This window comes from Mauremys reevesii, linkage group 11, assembly GCF_016161935.1.
Source record: "Mauremys reevesii isolate NIE-2019 linkage group 11, ASM1616193v1, whole genome shotgun sequence".
NCBI lineage: Eukaryota > Metazoa > Chordata > Testudines > Geoemydidae > Mauremys > Mauremys reevesii.
Genome location: NC_052633.1, coordinates 75,796,041 through 75,813,998, shown reverse-complemented (window position 1 = coordinate 75,813,998; position 17,958 = coordinate 75,796,041). Strand labels below are relative to the sequence as shown.

General features: G+C 51.5%; 1 protein-coding gene across 3 annotated transcripts in view; it reads right to left on the bottom strand.

Annotated features, from left to right (window-relative positions):
* The window catches only part of LOC120374717 (dnaJ homolog subfamily B member 2-like), a 99,461-nt gene that overhangs the window by 17,505 nt on the left and 63,998 nt on the right, over positions 1-17,958 (bottom strand). Inside the window, exons 1-3 of one of the 3 annotated variants that reach the window (XM_039494817.1) lie at positions 8,444-8,570; positions 7,660-7,790; positions 4,104-4,205 (exon numbers count right to left, since the gene is read on the bottom strand). The exons of 1 other annotated variant lie outside the window; for it this stretch is intronic. In XM_039494817.1, coding sequence (XP_039350751.1) covers positions 4,104-4,205; positions 7,660-7,667 — 110 coding nt within the window. In that variant the 5' untranslated portion in view covers positions 7,668-7,790; positions 8,444-8,570. Of the gene's footprint in view, positions 1-4,103; positions 4,206-7,659; positions 7,791-8,443; positions 8,583-17,958 lie in introns of those variants that run through there. One more of the 3 variants, XM_039494819.1, reaches the window with a different exon arrangement.

Sequence of the window (17,958 nt, the reverse complement as noted above, 5' to 3'; positions counted from 1 at the left end):
TTTTGCTTTCGCTCCAGCTTTTCCCTCCACAGCACTGGCCCCATCTGTACATACACCAACTCGGCATAACCACTCCAGTCCTTTTTCATGGATAAAGTTGTCAAGATTGCAAAATATTTCTTGTTCCATTGTCTTTCCATGAAGAGAATTGCAAAATAAATCTTCTTGCAACTGACATACACCAGCAGCTGAGCTGGATAAGCGATGTCTGGAGAACCATCGAGTTGTAAGGCATCTTTGGGGCTATGTTTAAACCATTCAATCAGCTGAACCTTTATGTCATTGGCAATATCATCAGTGCGACGTGCAACTGTATTGTTGGACAACAGAATGGCTTGAAGTGGAGTTGCAAATTTGTCACCGTGCACAATGCAACACATTGCTACTGCAGTCGGAGGATGGTGTTTCACCCACTGGGGAGAAGGGGCTTGTTACATTTAGCAATTAGGTAGGAAACTGTAGGAAGCCGTTAGTGCTTTTGCTCCGGTTGTTGTTTGTTGGTTCATAACATCCCGTTGACCTTCAAGGTCTCATTCTTTCCGTGGGAAATACGTTGCTGGCTTATTGGCGTGCGTGGCGTGTTTGGGCTGCAGATGCCTCTGCAGCTTTACGGGTTTTAAGCTCTCTTGTGCAAACCCTTCTGAGCATAGGACACACTGTGGGTGCGCCACATTTCCAATCAGCAAGTAGGTGAAGCCGTGTTGTGTGTATTCCTCTTGGTATTTCCTCCGCTTGACTTTATGCCATGGGTAGTGGGGCGAATTGGCCACCCACAGACCCGGAGGGGCAGGGCCCCTCACCGAGCCCTTGTGGGCGGAGCCACATGTTGCTCACCCCACGCGCCAGAAGTCAGTGGGCGGGGCAGGAAGTATAAAAGCTGGGCTGGAGAACTCAGTTGGGAGGCAGCCTCCAGAGGAGTCAGATGCCTCCTGCGAGCTCCCTAGCTGGGAGGCTGCAGCAGACCCCAAGGGGGCTGAGGACTGGCCAGGGCCGTTTACGGACCCGAGCCCAGAGGAGCTGCAAGTGCTGACAGAGGCCGTCTTCCCTGATGACCAGGATGACCCTCTCCCAAGGCAGATACGCCCGGAGGGAGAGCTGGGAAGTGGCCCAGGGGTAGCCAACCCCGGTCTGGCTGCAACGCTGCCAGCGAGTGAGTCAGCGTGTTGCGGTCAGGACCCTGCTGACCCAGTGGCAGACCGCTCTGCCACTGCTAGGGCCCTGGGCCGGGGTGCAGTGGAGTGGGTGGCCCTGTGTCCCCATTGCCACCCCAAGCCATGGGTGGCAGCCTCCCCCTCGCTTAGGCAAGACGCCTGCGCTTGTCGGCCCTCCGCCAGAGCTAGGAGGCTGTGACGTTATTGATATAATCTGGGACCATATAGAACATGGTTGCAACCAAGATCCTGTAGAGGCACCAAATCTTATGTAAAGGGGTCATATAAGGTGTCTAAGACCAGGTTATGGGTGGCTGGTTAGGATTATAGTGTCTATATGTCTGTATCATTTTGTAGTTGAAGTTATGAGTATTGGATCTGTACTGTCTGTATTTCAAATTTGTGCTGTGTTTCTGGGAAACATCCCAGACAAGTTGGTGTTAGATCTGCCTAGCCTGCTTGATGGCCCATTAAGGGCCATCAGCTACAACTGACCCATGGAGAGAAGGCAGACACGCCTTGTGACTCTGCAAAGTGCAGGGACTTGCCCATGTGACTCCAGACTCCATTTTGCTGTAAAGCCTATAAAAGGCTGATGCCGCATCTCCATCTTGTCTTCAGTCCTGCTTCTTATCTCTGGAGGGACTTTGCTACAAACTGAAGCTCTACACAAGGGACTGATGACCCATCCCAGTGGGGAATGCTCCAGAGACTTGATTTGAACCTGCAGTTTACTCCATCACTGCTACAAGCCTGAACTAAGAACTTTGCCATCACTGTATGCAACTGATTCCATGTAACCAATTCTAGCTCTCAGCTCCACCTTTTTCCCTTTATGAATAAACCTTTAGATTTTAGATTCTAAAGGATTGGCAACAGCGTGATTTGTGGGTAAGATCTGATGTGTATATTGACCTGGGTCTGGGGCTTGATCCTTTGGGATCGAGAGAACCCTTTTCTTTTACTGGGGTGTTGGTTTTCATAACCATTCATCCCCAGGACGAGTGGCACTGGTGGTGATACTGGGAGACTGGAGTGTCTAAGGAAATTGCTTGTGTGACTTGTGGTTAGCCAGTGGGGTAAAACCGAAGTCTTCTTTGTCTGGCTGGTTTGGTTTCCCTTAGAGGTTGGGCTGTAACTGCCCTGTTTAAGCAATTGGTCCTGAATTGGCACTCTCAGTTGGGTCCCGCCAGAACCGCATCGTCACAGAGGCCCGACTGTTTGCTGCCCAGCCTGAGGGCAGGCCTGAGCCCTCAGACTCTCTACTGTCCCGCCCCAACCAGGGGCTGGGCCTCCGTAACCGTTTGTCGCTCTGCCCTGATCACAGACCCGCGCTAACCTCTCCCATGACCCTGCTGATTCCCCATGCCAGGCGACCCCCGGAGACGTGGTGGGGCGGATTGGCCGCCCACAGACCCGGAGGGGGAGGGGCCACTCCCCCCAACAGACTACACGTGTCACAGCCTTATCTGTAGCACGCTTCACTATTTGTGTGGCTTGCTTCTCAATATCTCCCACCACGGCAGAGCTTCACTTGGAGCTGTTTTGGCTTCTTTATTTTTCACTTGAGTTGGGTTTTTTGTTTTGTTATTTTCTGTTGCACAAATGAGCCAACGATCCATTGTAGTAACAGCACAAGTAAAACTGTGCTTGTGGTCCATGCTTACAATTAAACGTGCACACCACCTCGTAGCAAACGGATTAACATACATATAATGCTATGCAAGCTTAACCAGAGATCCACCAAAGTGAGCAGCTTTTCTCAACCCAGGGGTCCCGACTCAAAACGGGTCACAACCTAATTGTAGGGAAGTTGTGGTATTGCCACCCTTATTTCTGTGCTGCCTTCAGAGCTGAGTGGCGGGAGAGCGGCGGCTGCTGGCCAGGCACCCAGCTCTGAAGGCAGCACCGCCGCCAGCAGCAGCGCAGAAGTAAGGGTGACATGGAACATTCAACTGTATGAACACATTATGCCCCGAGCAATCTGCAAAAACTGTGTGATTTCTCCGCGATTTAAGTAGACGCCTGTTAATTGCTGTGGGCAAAATGTGCGCAGTAAGGGGCTTTGTTTTTTCCCTAAAGCTTCTCACACAACCCCAGAAAACAGCCCCCCAGTTTGAGAACCTCTGCTTTAAGGAATGACAATAACTCTGCCATGCTATGGCATTCCAGCAGGGACCAGGGATGGTTTGTGCTGGACACCACGGCAGGATCTGCCCAGGAAGGAGGGCTCTCTTGCTTTAAACATGTGTCGGTCCCCTCACCTCCCCCCCATGTGGCTTTCTACAACCGCCAGGCCGCGGTAATGGTGGGATCTTAGGGCCCAGCGTGGCTGTGAGCAAATGGTGGCTAGGTGGAACCACAGCCCTGCTGCAGACCCTGATTTCAGGAGCAGCAGGCTTGGGGTCAAAGGCAGGGCTTCTAGGGTAACTCCAACTGCCGTAGGTCTGGTCACCTTTGCCCTCCCATCGCCCTCCCTGTCTCTATCACAGCTCAGTGGGTAAAGGGCAGCCCCGAACGGGATACCTATGCACAGCACAGGGTACTACGGGGAGCCAGCTCCCAGGCCCCCTCCACCCCAACCCCCACCCACCACGTGTCCTGGCTCACACCACAGGCAGACAGCCCCTCTCCACCTCCACCGCCCTCCTGGCCCTGCAGCCACCTCAGCATCCATTCCTGGATTCCAAGGCCCATTAGGACCATCTAGTCTGAGCCCTGCAGAGCACAGGCCAAGAACGGCCCCTTTCCCGAGAGGGCGGCATGGTCCCTGCAGCGAAGAGCGTTTGTCCATGGTCCTGTTACATGACGGTGGGACTCAGCGCTGCCTTCTTCCTTTGTGGGCCACGGAGATCGCTAGACGGCCCACGCCCAGAGCCCCTGGGGGACAGTGCTGGCATGCCCAGAGGGATGGTGCCATCGGGATGCCTGCTCCAAGGAAGTGGGACTTACGCCTTTTTTATGTCGTCAGAAGAGGCGCTGCGGGGAATGCCCAGGGCTTCATAGTACTCCACCATGGCGGGTGTGGGTCCTGTGCCGAGGCCAGCAGGGACTCTAGGGGGGAAAGGCAGTGAACGGCATTGAGGAGAGCGGCCAGCCTGCAGGTCCCAAAGGGAGGCACCCCTCACTCAGTCCAGCTGCAGCCCGTACTCGCTTCGAGCAGACAACCTCAGCCAGATCCCTCTGGCCTCTCTTACCCGCACCGATCACCATCCCATCAGAGCCTGCATGGTCCATCTGTCCAGCTCACCCAGGTTCTGACCTCAACCCAGCCACTGTTCAGAAATCCACCCCGATTCTCTCACCCCTCTGCCACTCTGTGCAGCCCCCAAATGGCATCTCTCTCACTGATATGCCCCACCCCGCCCCTCTGCGCTGTCCTCGTCCCTCTGCAGCGTTATTATAGTATGTTAGAGCAAACCACAGTGTCCTAGACACTGCGACATAAACCCCAGCCACGCTGGCAGTGAGAGGGTTAAAGGAAAAGTCCAATTAGCCCTTAATTATGGGTTAGGTCCAGCTGGGGAGAACCAGCCTGGCTGGTTCCTATAAAGGAAGGACTGAGGGCCATGGGGTGTCCCTCTAGGACAGGAACCCAAGGCTGCACACTGGGACTGTCTCTGCAGGGAGAAGGAGACTCCTGAAGCCGGAGAAAAGATTGTGGGAGAGAAGCCCTGAGGGTCGGTGGCTTGGGAGGTGCTGGGGAGAGAGCCGTGGGGGGCAGGGCTGGGTAACAGAGTGAGGAGGAAGTTTGTGGAGCCCAGGAGAGGGTTGGAGGGCTGAGCCCAGGAAGGGAGGGAGTGTTTTCATTCCTCTGTGTTGGGATGTTGTCACCTCAGATGGGGCAGGACTCTGAGGGCGGATCCGCACTGCAGCTGGGCCTGGGCTTCCCAGCTTGATGCTAAAACCAGCAGTGTACTGTGGACAAAGTGACATGGACACCCTGGGCACGTAGGCAGACAGCTGGCTTGTGCTGGCCCTGGCTAGGCTGCTAGTGTCTGCCTGGGCCGGGACGCACTCCCCCAGCTGCAGTCTCAGCATCCCCGGGAGGGGAAATCACTGCAGAGCTGGGAGGAAGAGAGGCAGAGGGACTGTGAGGCGGCTCTCACCACAAGGAGGTGCTCTACTATGGTGAGTCTATGACAGGTGCCTTACTGGGGATGCAGGCAGCTGTGGATCCTGCCCAAAGGATGGGGGTGCCGAGGGCTGGGGGCAAGGACTGAGGGGTTACAGTACTGTAGTCACATGACCACTCGGTTTAGGTTTTGGTACAGCTAACAGTGCCAATTTGCACCAATATACCAATGGCTACTGACCCCCTCCTGCAAGCAGCATTGAGGACGCCAGCCTGAAGGAGGGAGCCGGATGAGGAGGCAGGTGGCTTTGGGCCCAGAGCTGGGAGGTCCCTGCCCCAGTTGTGGAGGGAGGCCAGGGAAATGTGGCAGTGACTGTTGTGGATGCAGACACACTGTCCCTAAGTTGTCATAAGAACGGCCAGACTGGGTCAGACCTAGGGGCCATCCAGCCTAGTGTCCTGTCTTCTGACAGTGGCCAAGGGCAGGTGCCCCAGAAGGAATGAACAGAACAGGGAATTATCAAGTGATCCATCCCCTGTTGCCCATTCCCAGCGTCTGGCAAACACAGGCTAGGGACACCATCCCTCCCCATCCTGGCTAATAGCCATTGACGGACCTGTCCTCCATGAACTTCTCTAGTTCTTTTTGAACCCTGTTATAGTCTTGGCCTTCACAGCGTCCCCTAGCAAGGAGTTCCACAGGTTGACTGTGTGTTGTACTGCCTTTTGTTTGTTTTAAACCTGCTGCCTCTTAATTTCATTTGGTGACCCCTAGTTCTTGTGTTATGAAAAGGAGTAAATAACACTTCCTTATTTACTTTCTCCACACCAGTCATGCTTTTATAGACCTCAATCATATCTCCCCTTAGTCGTCTCTTTTCCAAACTGAAAAGTCCCAGTCTTATCAATCTCTCCTCATACGGCAGCCATTCCACACCCCTAATTGTTTTTGTTGCCCTTTTTTTAATCTTTTCCAATTCTAATATCTCTTTTTTGAGATGGGGCGACCACATCTGTACGCAGTATTCAAGTTGTGGGTGTACCATGGATTTATATAGAGGCAATATGATATTTTCTGTCTTATCTACCCCTTCCTTAATGATTCCCAACATTCTGTTCGCTTTTTTGACTGACGCTGCACATTGAGTGGATGTTTTCAGAGAACTATCCACAATGACTCCAAGATCTTTCTTGAGTGGTAACAGCTAATTTAGACCCATCATTGTATATGTATAGTTGGGATGATGTTTTCCAATGTGCATTACTTTGCATTTATCAACATGGAATTTCATCTGCCATTTTGTTGCCCAGTATCCCAGTTTTGAGAGATCCCTTTTGTAGCTCTTCACAGTCTGCCTGGGACTTAACTATCTTGAGTAGTTTTGTGTCATCTGCAGATGTTGCCACCTCACTGTTTACCCCTTTTTCCAGATTGTTTATGACTATGTTGAATAGGACTGAGCCCAGTACGGACCCCTGGGGGACATCACTATTTACCTCTCTCCATTGAAAACTTTCCATTTATTCCTATCTTTTGTTTCCACTAGATCCCCCTTGTCCACATGCTTGTTGACCCCCTCAAAGAATTCTAGTAGATTTGTGAGGCGTGATTTCCCTTTACAAAAGCCATATTGACGATTCCCCAACACTTTCTGTTCATCTATGTTTCGGACAATTTTGTTCTTTCCTATAGTTTCAACCAGTTTGCCCAGTACTAAAGTCAGGCTCACCAGCCTATAACTGCTCACCTCTGGAGCCCTTTTTAAAAATTGGTGTCACATTAGCTATTCTCCAGTCATTTGGTACAGAAGCTGATTTAAATGATAAGTTACAGATAACAGTTAGTAGTCCTGCAATTCACTGTTTAGTTGATCAATTTGTTCCAAAACCCCCTCTAATGACACCTCAGTCTGGGACAGTTCCCAGACTTGAGCCATTCTTTTAGGTGACAAATCTGAGGAATTTCCCTCATATCCTCAACCGCAAAGACCAATGCAAAGTATTCATTTCGTTTCTCTGCAATGGTCTTACCATCCTTGAATGATTGTCCAGTGGCCCCACTTATTGTTTAGCAGCTTCCTGCATCTGATGTACTTAAAATGTTTTTTGCTATTACTTTTTGAGTCTTTGGCCAGCTGTTCTTCAAATTCTTTTTTGGCCTTCCTAATTATATTTTCACACTTCATTTGCCAGGGTTTATGCTCCTTTCTATTTTCCTCACTAGGATTTAACTTCCACTTTTTAAAGGAGGCCTTTTTGCCTCTCACTGCTTCTTTGACTTTGTTTAGCCGTGGTGGCTCTTTTTTGGTTCTCTTACTATGTTTTTTACTTTGGGGTATACATGTAAGCTGAGTGTCTATTATGGTCTCTTTAAAAAAAATGTCCATGCAGCTTGCAGAGATTTTACTTTAGGTGCTGTACCTTTTAACTAACCTCCTCATTTTTGTGGGTTTTTTCTTTTCCCACAGCCATGAGGTTGCAAGTGACCATCACAGCCGGACACAGAAGCTGTATTGTCCATCTCTGCTGTTCGTTTCCCTCCCCTCTTGTGTGTGTTGTGTCTTCTAGGAAACCAAATCAGATTTTAACAGCAGCCCCAGCTGATGCTCATCTCAGCGAGCTTCTCCCCGCAAAGAAGAGTTATTGCTGTCTTTGGTACCATCTAAAAGACAGGCCCCCATGTTTGACATTCCTCCTACCACCTCTCCCCAGCTATGGGGAAAGAGGGAGGGTGTAAAATAAGGCTTTCATGTTAACATTTGAAACGCTGTTTTTTCTGGATCTTTAATAAAAGGCTGAAGGGATTTTTAGGGGTGTGTTGGCCATGGTACCAAGCAGGCTGAGGTCTCTGCATAGAAACCCTGCACCTTACTTGATGGTGGACAGTGACTGGGTAATGTTAACGCCTTTAGCCCATTTGTTCTATCTACGCTGCTACAACAGTCCCCTTCTCGGCCCTGGAGCTACTGCAGGGCTGCAGCTGGCTGCTGAGCGCTGAGCTCCCCTGGGGGCCCCCCAAGCAGAGGGGCCCTAGTGCAGCTGTATTGCTTGAGCAGCGTGTGCACCCGTGATAGACGAAGGAACCGAACCATGAGTGTCCTTCTGCTTGCTCTAAGCAAGGGTCTCTCCATGGGGCAGCTGTCCAGGGCCTGCCATGGGGCTCTGCATGCGCCCCAGCTCCCGGACCTCTGCCCCGCTAACAAAGCCTCAGCCGTACCTTATCGCTGCAGGAGAGACGGCCCCAGCTGCACCATGGTCTCAGCAATCCAATAGCTCCTCCTCCACTTCACACCTGCAGTACCTGCTGCTAGCTGGGGGAAGGAGGGCGGGGCAGGAGCTCATCAGCAGCCCATCACATTCCTCCACTGCTGATTAACAGCTGCTGCAGCCAATGGGAAGCTCAGGCTGATTGTGACATCAAGGTTCTGCATTTATGAGGCTGCACTCCCCAGCCTCAGCCCAGCAGCGGTCTGAGCTGTGCTCCTCAGGGTATTAACCTAATCCCCCTCCCCCACCCCATCTTTAAGGGCAGTGTTGAGGAGAAGGAAGTTACTCCTCCTCACGCTTTTTTAGCCTCTCTGCCCCTAGCAGAACGTCGGGCTCTGTGCAGCAGCAGATTCGCCACCTTCCTCTCTCTGCTAGCTGCCCCCTGAGTGGTCTGAGCAGCATGCTCCCCAGCTGTGGTTATGGGGCTCCCATCTATGGCACCCCCTCCGCTGGAGCATGCGTCTTTCCTCATCAGATGCTTGTGATCTCCACCTATTACCATTTCTCGGTTATAGCATCCAAGAGTGAAGAGGCCGTGTCCTAGACCAGACAGGTCCCTGAACAAAGACCTTCTACTACTAGCGAGAGGGAGGGCGATTATACACCAGGGGGCTGGCTGCATCCCTCAAGAGTTCATGTCAGACTTCTTAATAGCTGGGGCTCTTTCCTGATGGGCTGGAATTTTTAAGGGAAGTCGTATTCTGGGGGGTATTGGCAGGACCCCACTGAAACTGTCTTTTGACATTAATACTTTAAAAGAAAAGAGTCCAGGAATTTTGCTGTTCTTTTCCTTTTTACGGAGTGCCGCATGTTTGTGTGCCCCCAAAGGAGAAAATCTCTGTTCCCGCAGACCTCATGAGGCATCCCAAAGCCAGATCACATTCTGCAGCTCTTGCCAAGCTTATAAAAGGGAGCTGAGAGCAGGAGCCCGCTCTTATTCACATGGAAAATGTAATAACTACCTAGGCTGGGAGCTGCTCTCACCACTATGGAGCCCAAGCAAGTCTGGGCAGAGAATGTGAAATGCTTAAAAGCAGTACAGTGGTGGGCTTCTGTGACGTTATTGATATAAATGGGGACCATATAGAACATGGGTTGCAACCAAGGTCCTGTAGTGGCTCCAAATCCTAAGTAAAGGGGGTCATATAAAGTAAAGGTACCAGGTTTCTGGTTTGCTGATTATAATTATGTCTATATATCTGTATCATTTTTTTTTGTTTGAGTTATGGAATGTTGGCTCTGATGCTGTGTTCAAGTTTGTTTTGTGCTTCTGGGAAGGGGAAGCCTCCCAGACAAGTGCTAGCTCTGCCTAGCCTGTTTGATTGATGGGACAGGACCGACCGTCAGCACAACAATGGATGGGAGAATGAAGAGAAGGACAGCCACGACTCAGCAGAGTAGCAGGGGACTGGGCCCAGGCTCCATCTTGGCTCCATCTAGAACAATTTCAGTGAAGTGAAGACAAAGAGATTCTTACACCTGGAAAAGCCTATATAAGGCTTGATGCTTCTCTCCATCTTTGACTACAAACTGAAGCTCTACACCAGGACTGAGGACCCATCCCAGCGATGCATTCAGAGAGAGACAAATTGAACCTGCAGTTTACTCCATCACTGCTGCAAGCCTGAACTAAAACTTTGCCATTACTGTATGTAATTGATTCATTTTAACCATTTCTCTACTCTCTTTCTCTCCTTTTTTTTTTTAACCTAAATAATTTAGATTAGATTTTAGATTCTAAAGGATTGGCTGGTGCGATTTGTGTGGGATCTGATGTGTGTATTGACTGGGGTGGGTCTGGGCCTCCTGGGAGATTTCTTTTTTTTTTTTTTTTTTGGGGTGTTGGTTTTTTTCCCCCATTTATCCCCAGGACCAGTGCACTGGGTGTGATACTGGAGACTGGAGAGTTAAGAAATTGCTTGTGTGGTGTTGTGGTAGGGTGAGACCTGAAGTCCTTTTTGTCTTTTTGGTTTGGCTTGTGGTGGTTTGCTTAAAGGTGGAAAAAAGTAACTGCCCTGTGTAACTGCTTGTCTGCAATTGGTCCTGATTTGGCACTCTCAGTTGGGTCCCGCCAGAATCGCTCCGTCACAGCTTCAGCTCGGCCTCTCTTCTGAGCTTTCATGTACAGGGACTCAGGTGCTGCACAAACCCAGAACAAAACGCAAGGAGGGTCCTAGGCCACGCTGGGGCTGCCTAGGCACTGTGGCAATACAAATGTAAGCAGAGTCGGGATGAGTCTACCCTGACATCTGGTGGTGAATTATGGCGAGTGTGGAAAAGAATTTCAGGGGCTGATCGTGTTTGCATAGGCACACCCACCCCACCTGGTATAGCCCACGGCAGCCTGGGATGGTTGCTTTGGCAGCTGTGGGATCCCCAGTTTCTTTGTTGTTGGGGTGGGAGGAGTGGAGTGTTGTCACCCTGATTGTGTGGATGAGGAACTGTGAAACTGCTTTGTGACAGGGAGTCTCACCATCAATTGAGTGACACTCGCTAGACAAGGGAGTGGGCTCCTTGTGTGATCCAGAAGCACCAATTGCACCCTCTTCTCTCTCCAATGTTGAATATCAGAGCTGATTTTTGATTCCTTTAAGAATCTAAGATACAGGTTACTGAGCTGTGCTAGCTAGTGGGGGAGCCTGAAGCTATATTGTGGAGCAGAGCAGCTAGCGGAGCAGAGCAGTTTGTGGGATGGTTGGAGTGGCCCACGGAGCAAGCGGAGCCAAGCAGTTTGTGGGGACAGCTGGAGCGGATCACAGGTCGGCTGGTGGAGCAGAACAACTGGTGGAGCGGAGCTGAGCAGTTCGTGGGGAAAGTGGAAGCAGAATCTCACGGAGAGGCTGGGCAGTCAGCCCCGGACCACGTAAGGTGCCCCTTTCTACCCAGGCTGGTGCGGGGGGGAACCCCTGCAGATAGACTCTTGAACTCTGGGGCTGCACTGACCCAGAACAGAGACTTTTGGGTTGCTGGACTCTTGGGACATTTGAGGTATTGGACTTTGGAGTCTTGGGGTGATTTTGGGGTTGCTGGACTCAAGAGCCCAGGGAAAAGGACACGGCCTAGTTGAGGTGTTTCTCCAGTTTAATGCTATGTTGTTTATCTCATGATGTTAAACATTTTCTGCTACACTGAGACTCTGCTTGTGAGAGGGGAAATAGTGCCTTTTTGAGGCGCCCAGGGGTGTGTGTAAGATTTTACCAGGTCGCTGGGTGGGGGCTCGAGCTGGTTTGCATTACATTGTTGGGAAGGGACCCCTAGGTATTGAACCTGGCGCTTGCTGCTATCAATTCGGCCTGGCAGAAGGGTTACACAAATAAATAATAGGAAGCCCAGGGCTACTTTGCAGAGCTTGGGCACATTAACGATTGAAACAAAAGCTGAAGAAGGGGAAGAATCCTGCTGTCCTTTGCTGCTTGATTCCCCATCCTACAGTCTGAGTCGCCTCACTTGGGAGCAGCGCACAGAGTCCAGGCAGCACAACCAGCAGTGACACCGAGCAGCTTTTTCTATTTGAAAATGTGGACGTGACGTCTTTACACCTCTGCATCTGATTTAGCCCTAGGCCAGCCTAGGGCCAGCAGGTCCCTCTTGTCTGAGCTGACAATGAGTGACTCCTGTTTACCCTGCCAGGGGCGGGGGCCTAGAGAGGGGAATCTCCAGCTGTGGGAGGGTCACAAATGGGGAGTGGGGGCAGGAGGGAATGATACCACCCTGCCCTATCCATATTGCTAAATAGGATTGGGGATCTTGTGGGTCCCTAATGGAAAAGCTTGAGATTCACTGCTCTTGAAAAATCTATCTAGGTATTTCTACGGCTCCCACTAATGCAGTATCTGAACCTCACAGTTGGGCCAGTTCTGGTGCCAACACTTTAAAGGTTGTTGAAAAGGGGAAAGAGTTCAGAAAAGAGCCCCAAAAACAAGCCGAGATCTGGGGAACCAGCTTTCTAGGGAGAGACTAAAGAAACTCAATCGCTTTGCTAAGCCAAAGAAAAAGTTGAGTGACTGGATACTAGTCTATAGGTAACCATGCAGGGAGAAGGCCTCTGCTGGAGAGGGCTCTTCAGCAGTGCAGCAGACAACAGCAGAACCAGAGCTAATGGCTTAAAACTGAAGCTAGGTGAATTTCTGCTGCAAATGAATGGGAAGTTTGCCTTAGACTGTCTGACCCACAGGCCTGGCCCTGCCCCACCTAGCAACCGCCCCACCTAGCAACCAGCCGGAGCACAGAGACGCTGCCTAGAGCGCCGTCTCCACCCCACCCATGACCATAGAGATGTGGCTAGAGCGCCACCTGGCCTAGCACTGCTCCACCCATCGCTCCCTAGAGCCGCGGCCTGGCGGAGCGGCGCCCCCTGCAGTGGGGGGAGCGATGCTGCAGCAGTCCCGGCCTGCTGGGGGGGCCCAGCCCCACTGCCCCTCCCCCCACACACAGTGCTTCTGTGGGCTACCCAAGGGGGCTTTGGAGAGAGGCCTGGCCAGGCCCGCAGGATGGGGGGCCCAGGGAGAGCCTGAGGAGAGGTGGGGGTGGCATGGGCCGAGGGAGGGGGCATGGTAGGAGGCATGTGGGGGAGGTGTATGGCAGGGGAGTGAGGGGATGGGGGGCCAGGTGGGCCAGGCAAGGGGAGGTCCTGAGGAGAGGTGGGGGTGGCATGGGGCAGATGGGGGGCCAGGTGAGGTGGGCAAGGGGAGAGCCTGAGGAGATGTGGGGTGGCAGGGGCTGAGGGAGGGAGCATGGTAGGAGGCATGTGGGGAGCAGTGGGGGAGGCGAATGGCAGGGGAGCGAGGGGGTGGGGGCTGGGTGGAGCAGGCATGGGGAGATGTGTTTATGGGGGCCAGGGCCCAGGCTTTGCCTCCACCGCCTGAGAGGGTGTGTTTGTTCGACAGTGAGAGAACCCCTGGAGGTAGCTAGGTGAGGCCAGAACTCTCCCCCGGCCTGGGGCTGGTTTGCCACACCGCGTCTCCACTGTGGTTTTACTGCAGGATAACTAACACCACACTGGTTTGCGGCGGGAAAGCTAACACAACCATGTTAGTGACCCTGCAGTAAACCCACACCTCTCTGTCAGCAAAGCCAAGCCCAGAGTGTGGGGGGGAGTGGTGGTGCCTGTGTGTATGAGGGAGTGCAACAGTGGGGTGGGTGGATGAGTGAGAGAGAGGAGATGCAGTCAGCGGTGGGTGTGAATGGAGGGGGCAGGGAGTAGGTGTGGATACAGCAGAGGGTGGGTTAGGCAGGTGGGTGAGTGCCTGGGTCACTGGGTGTGCGTTAGCGTGGAACAGGCAGTGGAGAAAGGAAGGAGAAACTGGGCGAGAACAAAAGGGGGAGGAGGAAGAGATGGGGGGATCAGGGATGATTTTAAAAAAAGAAGACTGAAGGTGAAATTCAGCCTGGGGGAGGGGAAGGAAGTGACAAAGGTGAGAGAAGAAAGTAGGTATTGAAGGTATCCAGAGTGGGAGAAAACAACACGCAGAAAGAAAGGACTAAGGTGAGAGGGAGAAACTCCCCTGCAGTGAAACGGATGCGGAAACAGAGAAAGGGAAAGAAACCAGGATTCCAGAACAGGAAAAGAGAGGAGCAGAACCCAGCAAGAGAAAGGACAAGGCGTGGCCAGGAGACAGAATGAGTGACCTGGCTACATTGATTGAGATCAATGTTCGGTCCTGGGAGGGGGGGAGAGAGAGAGGGGAAGAGGAGACCCCCATGAGTCTGCTGAAGTTCTGATAGATCACTAAAAGTAATTGCAAATGGGAGATCACCATATAGTAGATATGTTTCTAAGGGGGATTCTCAGTGACTGGTTCTTGGCCCAGTGCTCTTCAGCATCAGTGATCTGGCAGAAAATATTAAGTCACTGCTGGTAAAATTTGAAGATAGCACAACAATTAGTGGAGTGGTGAATAATGATGGGGACAGGTCAACTATGCAGACTGATCTGGATTGTTTAGTAAGGTAGGTTCAGTTGAACAAAGTGCACTTCAGCACAGAATGTAGGTCGGACTTACAGAATCATAGGACTGGAAGGGACCTCAAGAGGTCTCTAGTCCAGTCCCCTGCACTCATGGCAGGACTAGGTATTATCTAGACCATTCCTGACAGGTGTTTGTCTAACCGGCTCTTAAAAATCTCCAGCGATGGAGATTCCACAACCTCCCTAGGCAATTTATTCCAGAGCTTAACCACCCTGACAGGAAGTTATAAGATGGGAGACAGTATCTTGGAAGGCAGTGACTGAAAAGGATTTAGCGGTCATGGCAGATAACCAACTGAACATGAATGCCAGTGCAAGTCTGTAGCTAAGAGGAAATATGTGATGCTGGGATGTGTAAACCGGAGCCCATCAAGTCGGAGCAGGGAGATGGTAGTAAGTCTATCTACGGCATTAGTGAGACTGTTACCGGATACTGTGTTTGGTTCTGGTGTCTACACTTCACAAAGGGTGTTGACAAATTAGAAAGAGTTTGGAAAAGAGCCCTAGGAATGATCTGTCTGAAGAACCTGCCTTGCAGTGAAAGAGACTAACTCAACTTATTTACTTTATCCAAGAGACGGTTCAGAGCGGAATTGAACATGGTCTATAAGCAACCTACCTGGGGAGTAATTGGCTCTTTAATCTAGCAGCAAAGATCCAGTGGTTCGATGCTGAAGCTAGAACAATGTAAACTAGAAGGTGAACATGTTTAACACTGAGGGTTATTAAGCTTTAGAATAATTTACTTGGGGACATGGTGGATTCTCCCTCCCCAGAAGTCTTTAAATAAAGACTAGAGATCTGCTGAGGCTCAACAAGAAGTTAAGGGCTCGATGCAGAAATTGCAGGAGAGAATCTCTGGCCTGTGTTATGCAGGAGGTCAGACTGGATGATCATGATGGTCCTTTCTAGCCTTAACACCTCCCAATAAGTTCTAGGAAGTAGAGTTTGAATTTTGCGGGCCGCTCACAAGTCACTGCAGGGGCTGCTTTGATCACCCAGGCCTAGGCTCTTGGGGAGGTATTGGAGCTGGGGGAACCCTTCCTCCCTCCCTCAGGTGAGTGCAGCAGAGAGTCTGTCCAGCCCTGATTGTGGTGCGGACTGAGGGGGCGGCTGCACGTTCTCACTGGGACTGGCCTACAACTCCAGCTGTCCCAGCTCTGTGCTTCCTGCCCATCCAGCTGCCCATTCCAGCCTTTCCACATGACTGGCACGCTGGGCCCTACTATGGGGACCCCGAGTTCACTTCCCCACTGGGCCCAGAACCTTAAATTCACCTTGAAGTGAGACTACAGGGGGTGCACTTTCTTTTGGGGGAAATTACATGTGCAATTGCAAATTGGACTTTAGGGGAATCCGATGTCTAGCCAGATTCCGGCGTGAAGGGTACATTAGAAATGCATGTCATAAACTAGTACATATTCTTAAATAATAAACATGCATCTCTGGTGAGATCTACCTTGCTCAGCTTCTGCTTCCTCAAGGGCAAATTGCCACGTCCGTAAAAGATGACAGTCAAAAATAAAAACCACAACTGTCTTCTGCCCAACTAACCTCACTGCCACAACAAAGGCTTAAGTAGGATTAAAAAAGGATTAGACATTTATCTGGATAATGAGAACATCAACAGCGACATGCAGACAGGATTAAAACAAGAGCGATATCAACTGCCCTGCATCAGAACATAAGCCAAGCACCAAGTGATGGGTGGGGTCAGGCAGAAACTTCCTCTATGTGGGTGTAGTAAGATGAGGCCCTGAAACATCTAACCCTTATATCAGAGGCCCGGTATTAGACCTAAGGCCTGAACTAAAGTCATGGTCAAGACTTTGTTAACGTAAAGCAAAGTAAAGCTGTGAGCCAGAGGCAGGCCCTGCTCACAGAAGCTGGCAAGGAAAGGGCTGATGTTGCAAAAATACACATACCTAAGAGGTACTGGACACTAGAGCTATAAACATGTGCCAGGATGGTACCAAGAACACTCCGATACTTGCACATTCCCCACATAACAAGGAACAGGCTGACCCATCCCAATGACAGGGGCAAAAGGGGAATATGATGGCTAGAGTTGTTTTGTTCAAACCAACATGTACAAGGTGAGAGGTGGCACCTTACTGCATGGAGGGGTTGCACCTCAATACGTCAGGAGTGATGTGTAACTTGTTTGTACCCATGTATAAGAATGCGTCCCTGAGTGGATGTCTTTGTCTGACTTAGGGGGCAGTGGTAAATCCCGCCACTGACTGAGTCAGTCCATTGCCAGGGAGCACGTATGTACTAGCAGAACTGTAGACATCTGATCCGGGGAGCTAGACACTGTGCTTCGTTTGGCAATAAATCTGGCCGGATGCCTTCGTACCTTATCAGAGTCTGTGGTCATTGGGCGGCTCGCTCGAGATCTGCGGTGCCAGCGATCTGCAGAGCCGGGGCAGCACACAGGGAGAACCACACACATGCAGCCGACTGTTATCAACATTGAACAGATCAAAACACCACACCGGTGACATCTGATGACAGCGGGCATCTTGTACCACAACTGGCCACCAGGTGTCTCTGAAGCAGCTGGTATTAGCCACTGTCCTAGACAGGACTTGGAGACTGGACTACATAGATCTGGCTGGCACGGCAGTTCCTGTCCTCCTCCTCGTTGTATCAGTGCCCTCGCGGCCCTCCAAAGACCTCCCCTTTCCCTTCAAACGCTTCCCAATCTCCTCCATCCACCACCTCCTTCGCGCCCTTCCACTGTAACATTCACCCGCCTTTCTCCCCCCGTCTTCCACCAGGCACCCTACTGATGCCACTCATTCCCGGCTCCTCTGCCAACTCCTCTCTTCGATCCTTGGATTGAGCCGGTGTGTGTCAGTACAACACAGCAGCACCTCTCTCAAACTGGGCTCCAGAATCTGAACTGTCTTTAACAAGAATTAAGTCTCTAGTGATGGCTGTGATGAAAACTTTAAAATTGTGACCTGTGTGTACACGATGCAGAGATGAGCCGGCAACAATGGCTCTGAGAAGTGTCAACAGCAGGGGAGTGCGAGCGCGGAGGCCCAGGTGTGATGATGTAAGTGTCACCGTGAATTATTTCCTCACAGGCCACTGGGAGTGACCTCTCATTCGAATGTCACACGTACTGATGTTGGGCAGGTGCCTCCGCTTTCTCTTCCCCCAGTCAAGAAAAAGACCAGCGGAGACTGTGGACGTATTCAAACCCCTCCACGGGGAGCTGGGGCAAAGAGCCCCCGAGAGCTCAGAGCCAGGCACAGCTGCGCTCTCCACGCTCTGCCACCGTCCCCTCCTCCAGAGTGACCCCTGCTGCCTCCCTACCCTTGGGGCCTGCTGGCACTTCCCTTATTCCTCCCCCGACCCCCTCAAATCTGCCACTGTCCAGCCTCTTTTAGAGACGCCTCCCCATGGCCTCCCCACCTCTAGCCTCCCCCTACTTCCGCCCTTCCCTTCCTTGGAAAGTAGATCTCCCTCCTCTTTGCAGTCACCTC